This window comes from Labeo rohita, chromosome 7, assembly GCF_022985175.1.
Source record: "Labeo rohita strain BAU-BD-2019 chromosome 7, IGBB_LRoh.1.0, whole genome shotgun sequence".
Classification (NCBI taxonomy): Eukaryota; Metazoa; Chordata; class Actinopteri; order Cypriniformes; family Cyprinidae; genus Labeo; species Labeo rohita.
In genome coordinates, this window is record NC_066875.1 from 43,049,679 (window position 1) to 43,070,314 (window position 20,636).

General features: G+C 32.2%; 1 protein-coding gene across 3 annotated transcripts in view; it reads right to left on the minus strand.

The window, feature by feature from the left end:
* Positions 1-17,235: 17,235 nt before the first annotated feature.
* The window catches only part of syt7b (synaptotagmin VIIb), a 162,547-nt gene continuing 159,146 nt past the window's right edge, over positions 17,236-20,636 (minus strand). The window contains exons 12-13 of one of the 3 annotated variants that reach the window (XR_007828082.1): positions 18,660-18,831; positions 17,236-18,511 (exon numbers count right to left, since the gene is read on the minus strand). Coding sequence is in view for 2 of the 3 variants with exons in the window: in XM_051114754.1 (XP_050970711.1) it covers positions 18,727-18,831 (105 nt within the window). In the remaining variant the exon portion in view is untranslated. Of the gene's footprint in view, positions 18,832-20,636 lie in introns of all 3 variants that reach the window. The other 2 variants (XM_051114754.1, XM_051114753.1) reach the window with 2 other exon arrangements.

A 20,636-nucleotide genomic window follows, 5' to 3' on the forward strand; every position in this document is an offset into this window, starting at 1 on the left:
ATATGACTTCATTTTACTCAGTGTCCGTCATCTATGTATCTATTTTTGATTATAAGTGTATAATATAAAGTTTAATTGAATCTGATTTATATCTTTGACATGCTTTTACTGTGAAAAAGAGACCTCTGAGACCTTGTTGTCTTATAAAGGACACAATCTTACATTTTTATGAGAGCCTGGTAGACCTGGTATGTATGCACACACACACGCACACCTCTCAGACAGCGAGTCTGTGTGATACCTGGCTCACAGGTGAGCTCTGCCTTTATATAGCATTGAAAGAGCCTGCTGTGTGATCTCGCTGACCTCTGCCATCTGTCTCTATGGAGATGAGGAGAAATGGAGCCGGCGAGAGCTGCTGCGTAACACGTCCACATATAACCACTGAAGACATGTACTGCAGCCAAACCATCCAACACTACAAAAACTTCGAAAAAAACACACACACACATAAAAGTGCTTTCTGAAGGTTGGGTACTGTGTAGGTTTTTGCAGAAATACTCACCATATTCTGAGAACTGCATTAAAAAAATATAAATTTTAGAAGCAAAAATTGTTCATGCTTTTTCCATTGTATTATGTACAAGGTACAGGGATGTTATCACTAAATAAACCTAAAACCATAAAAGAATTTTTACTTAAAAAAAGAAAAAAAAAAAAAACAACAACAAAAAAACTATAAATAAATTTTATTTTAGCTATAATTGGCAAGGCAATATTTTTCATTTTTGTTTAGTTTAACTTAAAAATACTAAAGTGAAAATATATATGATATAAAAATATATAATGTAATTAAAATATAATAAGTAAAATGTGTAAAAATAAGTGAAAGCTGAAATATAAGTGGCTAAAACATAGACATATATATATATAAAAAAAAAACACTTTAAGTGAGTGAAAACATAAATATGAAAAAAAAAAAAACAATATCAAAATCAAAATAATAACAAAGACTGTAACTGTACATCAATAATACTAATATAACATTGGCATGAAATAGCCTACATGCATTATTATATATTTAATTAACAACATGCCTGTGTATGGAAATGTGTATTTGATGTAAACTAAACCATTTAAAAATTGTTACCTGAAATAAAATAAATGTTAAACTTATTTTATTTTAGATAGCTGGGAAACATTTTAAAGTTTCATTCAGTTTAACTTGATGTACTAAAATAACAATAATTAAAATAAATAACCCACAGTTTGAATGAAAAATGAATAAAAACTATATAGATATTTTTTTAGAAAAGCAATGACTATTAAAAATGACAAAAACACAATACACTTACTAACACTTTGCAATTAAAATGAAACAGAAAATGTACAATGGAATGGAAAAATAAAAATATATTTAAAAATATATATAAATAAAATGAAAAAAAATATATATTAAAAATATTAATTAAAAAACTATAATAGTATCTCTATGATAGTAAAATAACAGAATCAGGGTAAATGCCATACTTAATTTGACTTGAATGAAAATGTAAGAAAATGCAAAAAGGAATAATAAATAATCTAGTTAGTGAAGTAAAAATAGAGCACCAACATTATTGATCTCGTTGACGGCAAAATGGTGACGAATGAAGAGTTTAATTAGTCATATAATCAAGAATGGAATGGAGTTTCATCTGACCTTGCACTGAGATGACTGATGCATCCTCCTACTGCAGACCACTGACGTCAGGTAAAGTAAAGAGATCTGTTTGAGCTTTCTTAGTTTGAGTTAATGTGAGTGGCTTTCAATCATGATGCGTTGAGATGCCGTCATTACCTGTGAGACCTGCTTCTGAAGTGCCAGCCATCGCAAGAACAGACTGATGGTTTCTTTGTGTGATGTGGAAGACTGCGGTGATTGTTCTTGTTAGAGAACCACATGATAAGAAGTGTTTTGTTTGAAGTTGTACTTCTGAGACTCAGTAATGCTGTTATTTTAGGATGGGAAATTGCATGTTGACAAACTAACTTTTAAGTAGTAGTTGTTTACTTTGGAATCACATTGAAATTCAAGTGGTTCTCTAATGTGAGTTTTAACTTACTATTGTAGTTTTTTTTGGTCATTTATTTAGTCAGTTACCCAGATGCATGGCAATATTGGCAATACTTGGATGTAAACAACAGCATGGATTGCACGGGTAATGCAATACGTTGTTCTGCTAATTTATGCATGGAAAAATCGTGTGGAAGCTGCTAAATCATATACAGAAGGACTAGTAATCAGAAAGGGTGCAATATTTTGACAAGCTAAAGTTAATAGGTGGTAAAGATACATATGAGCAGTATTAATTAAGATATTAGCCTAATATTTCACCTACCTGACCAGAAATGATAAGAACAAACATGAATGTTGTCAAGATTCTTGCCCTGGAAATCCTGGTTCAATTTGGTGAACCACAAATGCCTTTTGTGCACTCTTTTTGATTTGTTATAGATTTTGGCAGTCTATAGTATTCCGAAGGTTTTTCCCGGGCCAACTGATTAGCACAGCCCAAAACATGACAATAAATGATCATTTTCAGCAGCAGTAATAATCAGCAAAATATGCAATATCACAATTCAGACTTGTTTTTTAGGAATTGTGAGATATATATAGTAAAATAAATTGCGAGATATAGATTTGGAATTCTCACTTTTTATCTTAGAAATTGTGTGATATAAACTTGCAGTTCTGAGTTAAAATCAGGATTGCGAGACATAAACTATGGAGTGAATTTTGTGCCAATATTCATCAAACAAATCTAGCGTTTTGCAAACAAACAAAATCTGCTTTGCAAAGAAAAACTTGACTTTCAAACAAACACAAAGTGATTTGCAAACACAAATCTCTATCTGAGAGAAAATGCAGCAGTATGGAGAAATATATGTATTGTGTATTACAACTGTGAGACTCATTTGCCTTTTTATGAGGAAACGGCTTGATTTTCTCACAAATGCATGCAGGCAGATTTTCTCACAAATGCAACTGAGCAACTTCCTTTTCCAAAAACAGCAGATGGTGCTGTCGGTCCATTTACTCTAGTCTCCTGAGACCCGAAACACCCACTTACCTTTTCAGGGAATACAGCAGACCAACAGGAGTGGAAAACGTTTCTGACTTACTATATCTATAATTAACCATTTAAATGTTTTCAAAAAGCGACCCTATACTACAATGTCAGTGAAATTCACAGTAAGTGCTGTAAAGTTGTTAACATGATTGATTTGGTCAAAAATCAGTAGAGACATGGCTAAACATTTAACTACGCAGTTTTGTATTTGCAAATCACTTTGCGTTAGTTTGAAAGTCAAATTTTTCTTTGCAAAGCAGATTGTGTTTATTTGCAAAACGCTGGATTTGTTTGATGAATATTGGCACAAAATTCACTCCATAATAAACCCACAATTCTTTTTTTCTCAGAATTCAGGTTTATATCTTGCAATTGTGACTTTTTTTTTCCCTCAGAACTGCGATGCATTTACACTCAATTGCGAGTTAAGTCAGAACTGTGAGATATAAATTTGCAATTCTGAGAACATATCATTCTTTTTTTCCCTCAAAATTGGACTTCATAAGTGCGAGTTTATATCTCACAATTCTGAAAAAAAGTCAGAATTGTGAGAAATAAACTTGCAATTGTGAGAAAATGTTTATATCATGCAATTCTGAGAAAGAAAGTCAGAATTGTGACTTCATATCGCAAAATTCTAAGAAAAAAAGTCAGAACTGTGTAAACGTCAGAACTATGTAAACTTGCAATTCCCTTTTTTGTTTTTTAAACAGTGGCGGAAACGGGCTTCCATACTATAGATTTAAACTCTTTTTTTAATGTATTTATTTATTTTTAAAAATCTTGTCTAGTTGAACCTTATATAACTTAAGTTAAAATTGGTTAAGCTGCTTTGTTTAATGGAAAACATCATACTGATTATAGAATTTCTTACAGTATTACTAGTCACTGACAATTTTCATCCCACAAAGCATTTTAATAGGCAATAAATAAATAAAATAAATAAATTTAATTAAATGTAACGCCACGCCAGCAGAGGGATCCCTCAACCATAGACTGTCTGTTACCGCTCCATCTGCTGCTTCTACAGTTACTTCCTGTTTGGCAGCCATATAAGGCAGGCCATGCCAAACAAACCCTGCGAAGTATTGTTTTGCTGTGTGGACTCTACTAAGCGTTTCTCCTGTTTCATTGCCCTGTTTTGTTATTTTCCACAGTTTTGTTTCTTGTCATAGTTTTGCGTTGTTTTTGCCATTGTTTCGTTCTGTTTCTTAGCCATAGTTTTGCCTAGTTTCATAGCCTTGTTTATTTTGCTTCCTTGGACTGCTCACTTGGACTTTGACCCTCTCCCTGTTTATTTTGGATTTTGCTTTTGTCATTGCCTACGTGTTACTGTTCGTTTGGAGATCGACCCTGCCTGTCTTGACCACGTTGTATTCATTAAAGCTCGCATCTGGATCTATTACGCTTCTCACAAGTCATCGTTACAATAAATTAAATGTTGCCTTTGCAACTAAAATAAAAGATTAAGTACCACAATTACTAAACTAAAACTGAAATATAAATAAATTAAAACTAAAAATGTTACAAAATGGCAAAAGCACATAAAAATTACTACAGCTTAAACTAAAATAAAAATAAAGATAAAACAAAAAAAATCAAATTAAAAGCTAATTCAAAATATTTATAAATACTACAATATGATACAAAAATAATATTGATAGGGTATTTTTGAAAAGTAATAAAACTTCTCCTTAAAAAAAGCCACATGATTTGAGGTTATACTGAAAGTTGTTACAGGCTATTAATTATTTTCTTCCATTTAATGCAAAAGAAGATATTTTAAAGAACGTTGCCACTAAAACAAAATTGGACCCCATTGACTTTTTGATATTACGTACAAAAAACATCTGTGACCCCGGACCACAAAACCAGCCATAAGGTCAATTTTTTATAGATTTGAAATTCATAAGCTAAATAAGCTTTCTATTGATGTATAATTTGTTAGGATAGGACAATATTTGGGATACAACTATTTGAAAATCTGGAAAGTTGTAAAGTTGTCCAAATGAAGTTCTTAGCAATGCATATTACTAAACAAAAATTAAGTTTTGCTATATTTACGGTAGGAAAGTTACAAAATATCTTCATGGAACATGATCTTTACTTAATATTCTAATGATTTTTTGGCATAAAAGAAAAAAACTATAATTTTGACCCATATGTATTTTGGCTATTGCTACAAATATACCCGTGCTACTTGAGACTGGTTTTGTAAATATCTTCTTTTAGACTATAAGGAAGTAAGTCATGCAGGTTTGGAACAACACAGGGTGAGTAAATGATGACAGAATGCTTATTTTTAGGTGAAATATCCAGTTGGAAGTTTGTTCAAGTCACTAAACCCACATATGAGCAATACTAACAGCGAGCACCGCTAACAACTTCCGATCTCAACAGCGTCTCCAAGGTTTCGGCAGCCCTCTTCATGGAGCTCTAGACATCAGCTGGTGGGCGTCTACTCAAGACAAGTTAAAAACAGCTTCTGCACTAACCAGCATCTTGTGCGCAAACTCTTTACATAAATGCTCAGTATCCATGGAGAAGCCATTATGCAATTGTTTCTTCCACCAGCGATTGGCTGCATCTCCACCTGTCTGTTTCCCTTGATCACTTCCCAAACTTCTCACTTCATTTGTTTTTGTGTACACAAATTGCAATTTCTTTTTTCCTAAACACACACCTGTGGATTTAAGGGTAATAGTGTTGAAAGCACGCGGCAGATTTCTGCGTTTGCCTACAGCTTGTTTGGTGTGTGGATCTGCCGTTCGCCCACACATCTCTCTGACATGTTCCTGTCATCCTCCACCGCGGCGAGCATGTGCGTGGTCTGTGTTTGAGTCGTGACAGCCGTGTATTTCATCGTTTGCCCTCGTCTCTCTCAAAATTGCTCCTCTGTTTCTCTCTATCCATAAATATGCAACACTCTTTGCTTGGTTTGCTGGTGTAAATTGTGTTAATGTTCCTCTGGTGTTCACTAAACATGCAACGGAGTCAGACGTGAGAGGCTGGATGGGAAACGCAGGGTTTTGTCAATTGTTTCTCAATGTGTAACACCTAAAATCAACATGAAATCAAAACATTTCTGCTCGTACTGTGTGTAATTCATCAGTGCATGTGTATTCTAATCAAAGAAAGAATAACATGCACTTGTTTACCTCAAAAATGGCGTTTTTTGATCAACATCTTGAATTGCTCATACTTTTTAACTCTTTTTCTCCATCTGCTTGGCTTTTATTCTGTTATGGGTGCCAATTTTCATGATCTAAAACCTATAGGAAATATATCAGCTTTGGATGTACAATGGGTTCTTCTCATAATCTTCTCATAAACAAAATCACCTGATGTTTTTATTACCTCAGTTACTTTTTCTAGGCGGTGAAATGAAATAGAAAGATTTGCTTTGGCATCTTAGATTTGTCTCTTGAGGAAAAGACAGCAGTGTTGTGTCTCTTAAAGATCTCAACATCTCAATCTGTGCTCAGATTTGCCAAGATACCAAAGATTGTAGTCAAAAGTGAAAGATCTGAGCAATAATATTCACATTAATTTTACAGCTCTATTCTCTCAGGCACTGTTCACACAGAATACATTGTTTTTTTATGTTAACATGCACTAAATGTATGTGCTTGACCATTGTGCTTCTCACAGAAGTTTTCAGATTTAAAAAACAAAACAAAACCTGTTTTATGTTTTTAAATGCAAAAACATGTTCTGTGTGAAGGGCATTCCACTCTCAACTGTTGTCTCATTTGTGCCTACTTTTACCCTCAGGAAATTTTAGGAGAAACATCAAAGACAGTCAATGTGAAATGCTTTTCACAACCCATTTTACAGTATTTTCCATAATTTGAGACTTCACCCACTGATTTTACAACAGATTTCCAAACAACTAAATATTCACAAAATAATAGGATGAAACTTGACTTTATCCATCCATCCATCAATTTCGCAACTCATTTTATATCCATAATTTGACAAATTCAGAAATAAAAAAACTAAATATTCACAAAATGTAGGACTGAACTTGATTTTATCCACTTGCCCATCAATTTCACAACCCATTTTACTTTCATAATTTGACAAATTTTCAAACAAAACAACTAATATGCACAAAATGTAGAATGAAAAATGACTTTATATATATGCCCATCGATTTCACAACTAATTTTATATCCATAATTTGACAAATTCTGAAATAAGCAACCAAATATTCACAAAATGTAGGATGGAACTTGATTTTTCTGTTTACCTATCTATTTTGCATCCCATTATATATCCATAATCTGACCAATTTCTAAATAAAACAACTAAATATTCAAATATGAAATTTGATTTTATCCATCTGCAATTGATTCTGCAATCAATTTTACTTACATATTGCAACAAATTTTCAAACAGATATAAACAAAATATAGGATGAAACTTTACTTCCATAATTTTACAAATTCCAAAAATAAGCAATTATAGGATTGATTAATTATAGCAAATATAGGATCAATTAATAGGATTGTACATTATTTTATCCAACTCCCCATCAATTCTCGCAAATTTATATCCATATGTTTTTATCCAGATAAAACAATTGAATATTCACAAAATATAGAATGGAACCTTTATTTTTCTCTCTGCCCATCGATTTCGCAACCCATTTTACTTCTTTATAATTTTGACAAATTTAAAAAAAAAAAAAAAAAAAACCTAAATATTCACAAAATGAAGAACGGAGCTTGTTTTTACCTATTCATCTATTGATTTTGCAACCAGTTTTACTTTAATAATTTGACTAATACAAATTCCAAATAATACAACTAAATATTCACAAAATGTAAGATGGATCTTGATTTTTTCTGTCTGCTTATCGATTTTTACAACTCATTTTACTTCCATAATTTGACAAATTTTCAAACAAAACAACTAAATATGCACAAAATGTAGGATGAAAATTGACTTTATACATATGCCCATCGATTTCACAACTCATTTTATATCCATAATTTGACAATATCTGAAATAAGCAAATAAATATTCAAAAATGTAGCATGGAAATTTTATTTTTTCTGTCCACCCGTCAATTTTGCAATCCATTTTACTTCCATAATTTAAAAAATTTCCAAACAAAACAACTAAATATGCACAAAAAGTAGGATAAGACTTGACTTTATCCATCTTTCTATTAATTTCACAACTCATTTTATATCCATAATTTGAAAATTTTCCGAGCAAAACAACTAAATATTCACAAAATGTAGGATTGAAGTTGATTTTATCCATCTGCCAACTGATTCTGCAATCAATTTTACTTCCATAATTCAACAATTTTCCAAACAAAACAACTAAATGTAAACAAAATATGAAACATGACTTTATGCATCCATCCATCAGTTACTCAAGTTCATTAAATATTTACAAAATATAGGATTGAATATTATTTTATCCAACTCCCCATCAATTTAGCAAATGTATATCTATAATTTGACAAATATTTGAACAAAACAACTAAATATTCATGAAATGCATTTGTCTATTGATTCTGCAACCTACTTTACTATAATAATTTGACTAATTCCCAAATAAAATTAAATATTCATGAAATGTAGGATGGATCTTGATTTGTTTCTGTCTGCTTATCGATTTCACAAGCCATTTTTAATTCCATAATTTGACAAATTTCCAAACAAAACAACTAAATATTCACAAGTGTAGGACAGAACTTGTTTTCAACCACCCACTGATTTTGCAACCGATTTTAGTTTAATAATTTGACAAATTTCCAACTTAAACAACAAAATATTTACAAATGTAGGACAGAACTTGTTTTTATCCATCCACATACTGATTTTGCATCCATTTTATATCCATAATTTGACAAATTTCCAAAGAAAACAACTAAATATTTACAAAATGTAGGATGTAACATTATTTCATCCATCTTGGCCTCAACTGCAATTTTATATCAATAATTTGGCAAATTTATTTTGTAGGACGGAACTTCTTTTTATCCATCCACCCATTGATTTTTCACAACCCATTTTACTTTAATAATTTGACAAATTTCCAAATAGTAAAACTAAATATTCACAAAATATAAGATGTAATTGGACCTTATCCCTGCGTCCATCCATTTCGCAACCCATTTTACTTCCATAATTTGACAAATTTCCAAACAAAACAACAAAATATGTGGTTTCATCAATCCATCCATCAACCGGGTTGTGAAAAGTGAGTGTTAAAAACCAGAATCAGATGGCTGGAGTTTAAAACGAAGCATTTTGGAAGTCAGCTGAAAGGAAGAGTTGTTTTGGGCACAAAGTAAGTGATTTCATTTTGGTAAAAGGTTATGAACACCCTTTCTTATTTGGAATAATGTGCAGAGATAAATTGTGCAGAAAGTGTATTAAGAAAGTAATAGCATCAATTTCAATCTCCATTATGTTTCCTGAGTTATGAAAGAGCGACCTCTGAGCAATAAAGCTTTCCTCTGGGTGCATCCATCCAGGTTATTTTCTACTCGTGATGTGCGTCAGCGAGGACAGGTGTAGTGCCCTGGATGACCGTCATGAGATGAAAGCCATTCGTCACAAACTAAAAGAGGATGTGTGTTTTCCACCAATTTCCGTTTATTAGCATCAACTTTATTCTCTTTCAACAAAAGACAGACGAAAACTCTGATTCATTTCGGATGCTGGTAGCACTGTTGAAGGGTTACAATTTGGGTCATTGTAAATGAATCAGAAGAACTCAAGAGTCAATTTACGGCAAAAAAGGTGGTGCAACATCGCAACAATTGTCTTATTTTGTTGAGTCCGAAACACACACACGCTCACACGTTATTTCTTGAACTGAACAATGCTTTTTTTTTGTATTTTTTGATAGAAAAACCCTACAGAACATCTGTGCAAAGACAAAATCAGATCACACAATATAACAAAAACAAGTTATTTAAAGAAAGAAACAAAACCGATTCTATCGTAGAATTACTATCAGAACTGCCTTTTTAAGCAAAGTGAACTCATTCTCTCAACTTGTAAATCAAGAGACTCCAAGAAACATGTCAGTTTCCTTTTTTTATATACAGGTTTACATCTATTTACACTGTACATTTATGCCAAAATAAATCATCAGTATGTCAAATCATATTGTGCACACCACAGAGATGCTGAGAAACGTCAGGGGTCTTGGTCAAAACTCCCCAGGTAACATTAATTTTTTTACAAGCACACACATAAGTTCACACAACGTCTTTAGATGGGTTGTCGTCACACACGTTAGAGTTCATTTCCAACTCAACTTCACATTCAGATGTCCGTAACGTCTCTGTGACGACAGACGTGACCGTTCCAATGCTGGTTGTTTCAAACCTGGTTTGGCATTTTGTTTCGTAAGGTCAAAACATCTGCAACCAACAGCTAAGAAAAACGAATTTGAACGCAAATTTGTGGATACGACAGTAAAACAGACAAGCTCACATTAGCCGCCTCACCACGGTGAGTCACACAACTAGACGAGACAAAACAAAGCATGCCGCTTCATGTATTTCATTTTCACGTCAGGTGCTCGTCGTTTTCAGCTCGCAAAGCAAAACTCACTCAGATTTGGACTGTAAACACAGGACCGTCGAAACCTGGAAAGGTTCTTCAGTGAAAGAGGAAAAAACTAAGCAAGATATTTGATGTTATTCTGTTAAACTCCTTTGACAATATTAGGGGCATAATGACACCCTTTTTTATTTAGCCATGTTCTAGTTTTTGTTGTTACTAAAAAAAAAAAAAAAAGTTAAAAATATATATAAAAAACAAACAAACAAACAAACAAACAAAAAAAATATATATATTGAATATATGAATATATATGATGAATACACACATATATATATATATATATAAAACCAGTAATAATAAATAAAAACTAATATTCATACATATTCCTCCTCTTCTTATTCTTAATAATAATAATAATAATAATAATAATAATAATAATAATAATAATAAGTACTTTAGCTTTAGTTAACTTTAATAAAACCAATATTAATATTTACATATTCTTCTGCTTCTTCTTAATAATAATAATAATAATAATAAATAAATAAGAAGAAGAAATGTTGCCATATTCCATCTTCCAGTTTTTGTTATTATAAATAGTAAATAAATGAAAATTATCTTAAATAATAATAACAATAATAAATACTTAAAGATTAAATATAAAAAAAAATCTTAATAACAGTAAGAAGTAAAACTAATATTAATAAATATTTAATTGTATATCTTCTTCTTCTTCTGATAATAATAATAATAATAATAATAATAATAATAATAATAATAATATCACAAGACTATATTTAATATTTTATCTGATGACTTCAGTGTAAGTTAACAACATTTGTGACATAATTTGCCCAAATCATCCATAGGTTATTATTATTATTATTATTATTATTAGTTATAAATAAATAAATACATATTTGAATTTAGTATTAATAATTACAGCTACATTTCAACTTCAACAACTTCAAAACATAACTTGACACATTTGAGATTTAAAAATGTGCTTGGATTTTTATTAAAAGCAATGAACTTTATATTATTAATTTATTCTTTATTTATTAATTAAAATATGATTTTTTTAAATCCAAAATTGTCCTTTCTAAGGTGGGGATACTGTTTAAGGTGGATGAACATCTGGTTATAAAATAAAATAAAATAAAATAAAATCTCCATTGTAAATCTGGACATTATGCCACAAATGCTGTCAAAAGACATTAAAAAAGTAAAAAAAAAAGTGTTTGTGCTGCCTTAAAATTTGAAGTTTAGTCAATGTGAAATGTTAAGTTGTACTACATGCCAACTTGAATATTTGAATTGAGAAAATGTAAAATTTTAAGGTGCACAAACACTTACTTTTTTAAGTTGAAACAACTTTTTTTTTTTTTTTATTTTAGAGTGTATGTGATCCAGAACATTTTTAAAAAATGACACGTTACATGAAGCAGAATTTGTACCATTAAGATCGCACTGTGGGCGGGGCCACTCAACATAAATTCAGACATGTAACAGAAAACGTGCATCGTCTGATGCTTTATCAAGTCACAAATTCAACTACGAGTTCAAGCGACGGTCCTGCTCACAAGTCCAAATAAACGAATCCACACACATTTTCATCCGTCCTCTCTATTTTCACTTTAGTTACTTCTTTTGAACCGACTGGGAAACACAGTACACAGTAAGTTTTTCTGAAGTGCTTGAATATTTTTTTAGGTCTTGCTCTCACTTTGGTCTGTTTTTTGGCCTTTAAACTCTCGCCTCCCACTCTTCCTTTGTGTCTTTGAGGACGCGTCTGTCACAGCGTGTTAGTCGGGGGGAGGACAGGCTGTGAGAAACGTCTGGCAGTGATATTCACGTCGAACGTCTGCTCTGACACTAAGAGCACAGGCATATGGAGGGGAGAAAGGTGATGGATGTTTCGCTTCCTGAAGCACTGCGTGTGTGTTTGTATGTGTGTTTCAAGTCGAACGAATATGAACGGATGTCCTAACCCTGAAGTTAACCCTTACATTACTGTTGTACAGAAATATTGCTTATCTACGGTACATTGCCTTATGATTTCAAGTAAGCAGCTTGCTTCTTCGAAGAAGTTGTGTCGTCTGGTATAAGAAGTATAGCTATTTCTCCTAATTTAACTGTTGACATGGTAACAATTTGAAGTCTTCCCTTTCTATATTTGCCTTTTCTCTGTTACATAAGTAACACATTAGGAGGCGACAGAAATCGCAAACGCAGCATACAAAATGTTATTCAAAAAGCAAAATGTGATAGTATTGCTATTATATCCTGCGGACCTGCCATTTATAACTCGTATCATCCTCAGCGCCAAGCTAATGCTGCCTTCAAGTCGTGCCGGAACGATCGTGTTTACGAGATGAGACCGTATGAACGGTGTCGCAATTAGCGTAATTATTTTCATTGAGCGCACACTTTGTGAGTTGAGGGCATGTTGATTCAAGAATTATGCCAGAATCTAATTGCCATCATAATACGCTCTGTTTGTGAATGTTGATGGTATAATTCAGTTTGCGCACTGCTCATGAAGAATAAACAAAAATAATACTCATTTAATTGTTTTATGAGCTGACAGGTTTGTGCAGCTAAATGACATTTTATTTGACATTCATTCTCTAAAGCAGAAATTTCAGAAACATTTTAGTCAGCTGAACATCTTTGATCTAAAATATGTACTTAAAATACCCCTGAGATTTTTAGATAACACATCAAATAATTAATCATTGAAAAATATATTCGAATGATCATGGTTTTGTGATGAAGGTTAATGGTCGCATGATAACTTTACATTTAATTAATTATTAGCTTTTCCCACATTGGGAAACACTGATGAATGCTCTAAATTAATGCACTGAATTAATGCTCTAAAGCATTAATTACACACATTTCCATCCAAGTTAACTTGAGCAAAAAATAAATAAATAAATAAAAAGAAAAAAAGAAAGAAAGAAAGAAAGAAAGAAAGAAAGAAAAAATAGTTTTGTTTTTTATGTTTGTTCAACATATTTTTTGCAACATTCAGATTTAATTTAATTTAATTTAATATAATTTTGGCACCAAAATAGAACTATTTTCTATATACTATTTTTATAATAAACTTAAATGTAATGAAACAACAACAAAACAACAAACAAAACCATAAACAAACAAACCCTGAATATTGCAACATTCAGAATTTAATTTAATTTAATTTAATTTTCAATACTTCTGTCACCAAAAAAATAATAGAACTATTTTCTTAAATGCAATAAAAAAAGAAAACCTGAATAATGCAAAAATAATTGTGAACAAAAAGAGTTTTGTTTTTTATGTTTGTTCAAAATTATTTTTGCAAGATTCAGAATGAAATGAAATGAAATGAAATGAAATGAATCAATACTTCTTGCACCAAAAATAGTATAACTATTTTCTGAAATGTAATACAAGTAATAAACAGAGCTGTTCTCCTAAATGTAATACATTTAATGATTCATGATAATGAATAAAACCCTCTTTATGTAATATATATATGTACAGTATGCAATATTGGTGTGCATATTGAAACTAAAATTAAATTATTTGTAAAAATTTTTGCACAAAATTAAATAATGAATACTAAAGAATTTATTAAGCAAATGTTAGTAGTTTCCATCATAGTTTATCAATGTCTTATATATATTTAATGTCATTTTCATGCTGTTTTCATCCAAGTATTTAATGTAATACCCTAAATTTCACTTAAAATGTAACACCTGGATGGAAACCCAGCTCTTTGTACTATAGTTTGCTGCTAAAACCTACTGGAATAAACTTTATGACTATTTTATTTCAGCTAATATCATGCTGTAATTCTCAAAAGTCACACAAAGGCTTGAAGGCAGCATAAGTACGATAAGGAACCAATGGAATGGCCGCTGTGATCCAATCCTCAACACATACACAAATACGAACAGCGACAGACGCATACAAACACACACACTAAGCCAAAGACGCACAAACAATTACATAACTTACTATATTTTCCAGCTTCTGCTCTTTTTCTTCAGTTTAGTTAGGTTCTAAATTGCACGTCTTATTTTGGAGGGACACTAAGAACTTCTTCAGCCCTTTTGGAAATGAAAAGAAATGAATTGCGTTTTGGCAGCGTTGAACTCACATTGGCAGTGTCGTTGCATACTGGTTAAGTGGTTGATGCAATCCTCTGCAAGATGTGTACGTTACATGAGGAATGCTAGTTTAGATAAAAGGATCTCAGTGATTCTGCTTCTAGCACAGCGGCGTATGTGCCGACACACGGGCTTCAAACACTCACTCCTATCTTATCCATCGCGTTTCGTTTTAGAAGAAAAATCTGTAACTACGCAAGTACACAAATGCTTTGGCCAATGCATTGCAAGCACAACATCATGATATATATTTATATCACAATGTTATGGGTTTGCAGTGGTAAGAAACCTCAAGGGGGTGATAGAGTTCAGATGCTTGGGCCAATAAACATGAAAACGTGAAAGAGGAAACTGACAATAGCGCCACTTGTGGTAACACTGCTAATGCTATGTGTTCTTGTATTGTGTTACTAAGGTCCTATTTACACCTGGTATTAGATGCGCTTTCATTGATCCAATCACAATTGAATGAAGTTAAACACGGGTCTACAACTTTTGAGCATGTCCACTTTCAGTAACACAAACGAGACAAAGTAAAGCATGCTGCTTCACTATGAAGTAAATATTCACTATAAAAGCAGGACTGTCAAAACCATGGAAGTTTCCAAGAAAATGCAAAGCGATGAGACACAATCAAAGCCAATAAGATTATATTTGATATTATAAGTTCTGTATAAAGTTAAACTCTATCGACAACATTTGGGGCTGAAATCGTTCAGTTTTCATTATTATTATTATTAAAATAGTAAAGAAATAATATTTAATTAATATTCATGTGAATAATAATAATAAATTGCATAAAAGGCATAACTATAACCAGTCAGTAAATATTTGGTGTTTAAAGACATGTTGTGAATTCAGTATAAGTTAACTCCCAGTGGGGAATAATGGCTAAATCATCTTGCAGTTATTATTATTGCAATAAAAATATATATAATAAAATTACATGCATTTCGCAATTACTAAATTCAAACATTTTTTTGAGCTTGTCCACTTTTAACGACTTCAAGAAGTAGTCGATAATACATTAAATCAGACTGCTTTCGTTGTGACTATCAAAGTTTTTATTAATATTTTGAGGCAGTTACTATTTTTATATTTTTTCTTTTCATTTTAGTTAGTTTTAGCCAATGCCGATACTGATTATTACAGATCAGGTAGGCCGATAACCAAAATTTTGAACCAATATATATATATGTCTAGCGTAAAAATAAAAATTAATGTCAAAATTCAGAATAACAAGGGCTCTGACAAAAACTTCTTTAAATGTAAATTTTTAATTATTTTAACAACAATCCGGTTTTGAAACCAACCGATAACCATAAAAATGCTTATTATCGGTGCTGATAATTAGCCAAGCTGATATATAAGTATACTGTAAATATACACATTGACTGCTTTTGTCATAACTATTATAGTTTTTATTAATATTTGGAGTCAGTTATTATTTTTGTATTTTTTGTTTTCATTTTAGTTTTAGTAGTTTTTGTTTTATATTTCTATATTCTTTTAAATATATTTTTTTTAAACGTATAGTTCCGGTCTTTGATTCTGACTGGCTGAGGCACATATAGAGGTATATATATATATATATATATATATATATATATGTGTATATATATATATATATATATATACAGTACTGTGCAAAAGTTTTAGGCCACTAGTATTTTCACCAGCTAAAAAATGGTTTAAAGTAAGTTATTTTTATCTTTTTCTGTAGTGTGTCAGTAAAAAATATCGGTTTACATTTCCAAACATTCTGTTTGCCATTAATTGTAATAATCCAGTGAGATTTTTGTTTTCACAAGGAGTCTGACAACAGCCAGTGCTCCACACTGATCCAATCTCATCATCATCCAGTCTGTCTGGAATGACATGAAGACTCAGAACAAAGTGAAACAGAGTAAATCCAGAAGAACTGTGGCAACGTCTCCAAGATGCTTCAAGAGACCTACCTGCAAAGCTACCTGAAAAATTTTGCGCAAATGCACCTAGGGCAAAAGCTGCTGTAAACGCAAAGAATGGTCGCACCAAATGTTGATTTCATTTAGTTAATAGAAGGTAATTGATAAAGAAAATCTATTTATGACAGCATCCTCATTTTACAGCATTTTTACACAAGTGCCTAAAACTTGTAACAGTGCTGCAGCTTTGCAGGTAGGTTTCTTGAAGCATCCTGGAGACTTTGTCACAGTTCTTCTGGATTTAGTCTGTCTGAGTTTGTTCTGTTTCTTCATGTCATTTCAGACAGACTGGATGATGATGAGATCAGATCTCTGTGCAGAGCACTCGCTGTTGTCAGACTCCTTGTGCAAACAAAAATCTCACTGGATTATTACGATTAATGGCAAAATGAATGTTTGGAAATGTAATCTGATATTTCCTACTGACACACTACAGCAAAAGGCCGACTTTAACTGACTTTAAACCATTTTTTAGCTGATGAAAATACTAGTGGCCTAAGACTTTTGCACAGTACTATATATATATATATATATATATATATATCATTAGATTTTTATTTTAAAATATGTTTTTATGGTTTAAGTTTCAGAATTTTCAGTTCTAGTTAACCATCCTCCTTTATCTTCCTGTCTGGCTTCCGGTCTCATCCGTGCCCAGCTATTTTTAGCTACAAAACAGCTTGTTTTGCTGCTTGATATTGCAAACTGGTGTGTCTTACCATTTTATTTTAACATAATATTATAATTATGAACACACTGGTTTGTAGTGCAAACAGTTTTACCGTTTACTGCACGTTGTTATTCTTCTTGTTTTTTCCCTATAGCGGATAATGAACCAGAAGTCTCATTTATATGCTTTCTTTTCTTATTGAAGAATAAGGTGGACACTGCTGGTGCAGACACTTGTACGGTCGAATGTAATCAATTCAGACTTCACTATATTGTGCTAGAACACGCAGATTATGATCAAAATCTGTTACCATTCATATGATTTCCATTTGCTTCCTTTCCAGCTCGTTTGTAAGCAGCATAATGGCTTCTTTCATTCAACAACAGTATGTGTGTCATTCTCTGCGTTTCTGCAAAAGCAATATAGGAGTAAACAACTGTGATCGGATCACTGAAAATGCATCTAATATCAGGTGGAAATGCATTTAAATAAAACATACATGGCATTCATGCATTCATGTACTTGCGTAGACCCACTAATGAGGATTGTTACAATTCTCATTTTTTTGTCCCTATTTTGTTTTATACACTTGTTGGAATGTTCTAAAACGTATTTCCCTTACGCACTTGAACTGATCCAGTCAATTAAAGTGAGTTTGAATTTTATGTTTTTCTCCGTTTTTTTTTTTAAACAAGACCTCTTTTTTTCTGTCACATAACAGCACCCACAGCACATACAGACGACGAAGAGTTCCAGCGAAATTTCTACACTGTTCCGAGAAAAACATCAAGAGGTGACGAAGTCCAACACACAACACGTTCATCCCTCTTTCAGCTAGGTATTGCACTGTGGTTGCGATCCTTTCCGGATCGTTCCGTACGCTCAGAGGGACGGTGAGACACAAACATGGCAATAGAAGGGTCTGTTCGGGAGATTGTTTTCAGCCGTTTCAAGTTCAGCGATTGAAGTTCGATGATAGAAGTCACCCTGTTCCACGGTCCAGCTGTTCAGAGAACAGTCGAGTTGTCAAACTTTTTTTTTTCTCAAGGAAGACGAGTCTGTTTACCTCTCTCGGTTACGCAAGACTTTCTCTCCCAGTCTTCTTGGCAGTGCTTAGCCTCTTTTTGGTGGGAAAAAATAAAAGCAGTGAATAAAGGAAGGGTCTCCATAAACAAACTGCAGGAAAAAAATTGAGAAGGGAGGAAGAGAGAGAGACAGAGAAAGACAGGGAGAGAGAGAAAGAAAGATAGTTGGATGGCTTTTGGTACCCGTGTTTAAACTTGTGCATATCAACAGGGTTTTGAAGGTGTTGTTTACTTTTGGTGGGCGGGTCCTTCAAGCTTTGAGAGCGTGCCATTGGGCAACGGCAGTGCGCGGATGACTCATCATGTCTTTCCAATGCTTTACCTCTGCTGGGCCACTCTTCCATGACAGATAGATCTAGAAATATGACATGAAAAGAAAGAGAAGGTGGAAAAAAAATAAAGATTGTGCTTTCACTGAAGTACACTGCCATTCAAAAGTTTGCGATCAGTAAGATATTTTAATGTTTTTTTTAAAGAAGGTTTTTATGTTCATCAAGGCTGTATCTATTTGATCCAAAAAAAAAAAAACTGTCATTTTGTGAAATATTCTTGCAATTTAAAATAACAGTTTACTATTTTAATATGATTTATTCCTCTAAAGCAAAGCTAATATGCTGATTTATTATTTATTATTAATGCTGTGCTACTTAAATTTTTTTGCGACCTGTGATACTTTATTCAGGATTCTTTGATAAATAAAAAGTTATAAGGAACATGGTTTATTCAAAATATAAATTTTGTGTTACAATATACACTTAAATTTTCAGCATTTTCGCATCCGTCGAAAACATTTTGAGAGGTGTTTTGACACCTTGAGGTTCTGTGCGTGACGAATTTTGATGAATACAAAAAAACGCAAATTTTGGACTCAGTGTGCAATGATCTTAAGTGTACAATGACTTTGAGTCCGAAATTCTCATTTGAAATTTTTGCACATTAAAAAAATAAATACAACCCGTTGTGTTAATCATGTTTACACACTGCCTGCTTAGATCAACATTAATTTTCTGCGTTTCCACATACGTAGCATCCATTTTGAGAGGTTTTTTTGACACCTTAAGTTTCTGAGCGTGACAAATGTTGACGAATACAAAAAACTGTATACAAAAACGTCAGACTAAAGGTCACTGCACACTGAGTCCGAAATTTTCACATGTGCTTTTTCAGTTTTTTCGTATTCGTCATCCTTTTCTATCAAAATGCTTGTTACGGATGCGAAAATGCAGAAAATTGAACCTGATCCGAACTTTCTTATGATTGACGAAAATTTCGGAGGCAGTGTGTAAGTGTGACTGACACAATGTGAGGTTGTATTTATTTTTTAACATGCAAAAATTTCGGAAAAATTTTCTTGAAATTCTCATTCAAAATTTTTGCATATTAAAAAATAAATACAACCTGTTGTGTTAATCATGTTTACACAGTACCTCTCAAACTTTAATTTTAACTTTAATTTTCAACTTTTAATTTTAACTGTAAATTTAATTTGAATTTTCTGCGTTTCCGCATATGTAGCATACATTTTAAAAGACGTTTTTTGACAAGTTTCTGTGCATGACAAATGTTGACAAATACGAAAAAACACACATGAAAATTCAACTAAGTGTGCAATAACCTTGAGTCCAAAATTCTCGTTCAAAATTTTTGCACGTTAAAAAGTAAATACAACCCGTTGTGTTAATCATGTTTACACAATGCCTCTAAAATTTTCGTCCGTCATAAAAAATTTGGATCGGGTTCAATTTTCTGCATTTCTGCATATGTGGCATCCATTTTGATAGTTTTTTGACACCTTGAGGTTCTGTCCGTAACAAATTTTGGCAAAACGAAAAAACACACATGAAAATTCCAGACTAAGTGTGCAATGACCTTGAGTCAGAAATTCTCGTCTGAAATTTTTGCACGCTAAAAAAATAAATAGGACCTCACGTTGTGTTAATCTTGTTTACACACTGCCTCACACCGCATCCGCAGCAAGCATTTTGAGAGGTGTTTTTACACATTAAGATTCTGTCCTAATAAAAAGTGATAAAAAGTAAAAAAAGAACAGTGTTTATTCAAAATATATATTTTTTTTCTTACAATATACACTACTATTTTAAAGTTTGGGGTCAGTAAATTTATTTTTTTTTTTTAAGAAATTAATACTTTCTTACAATA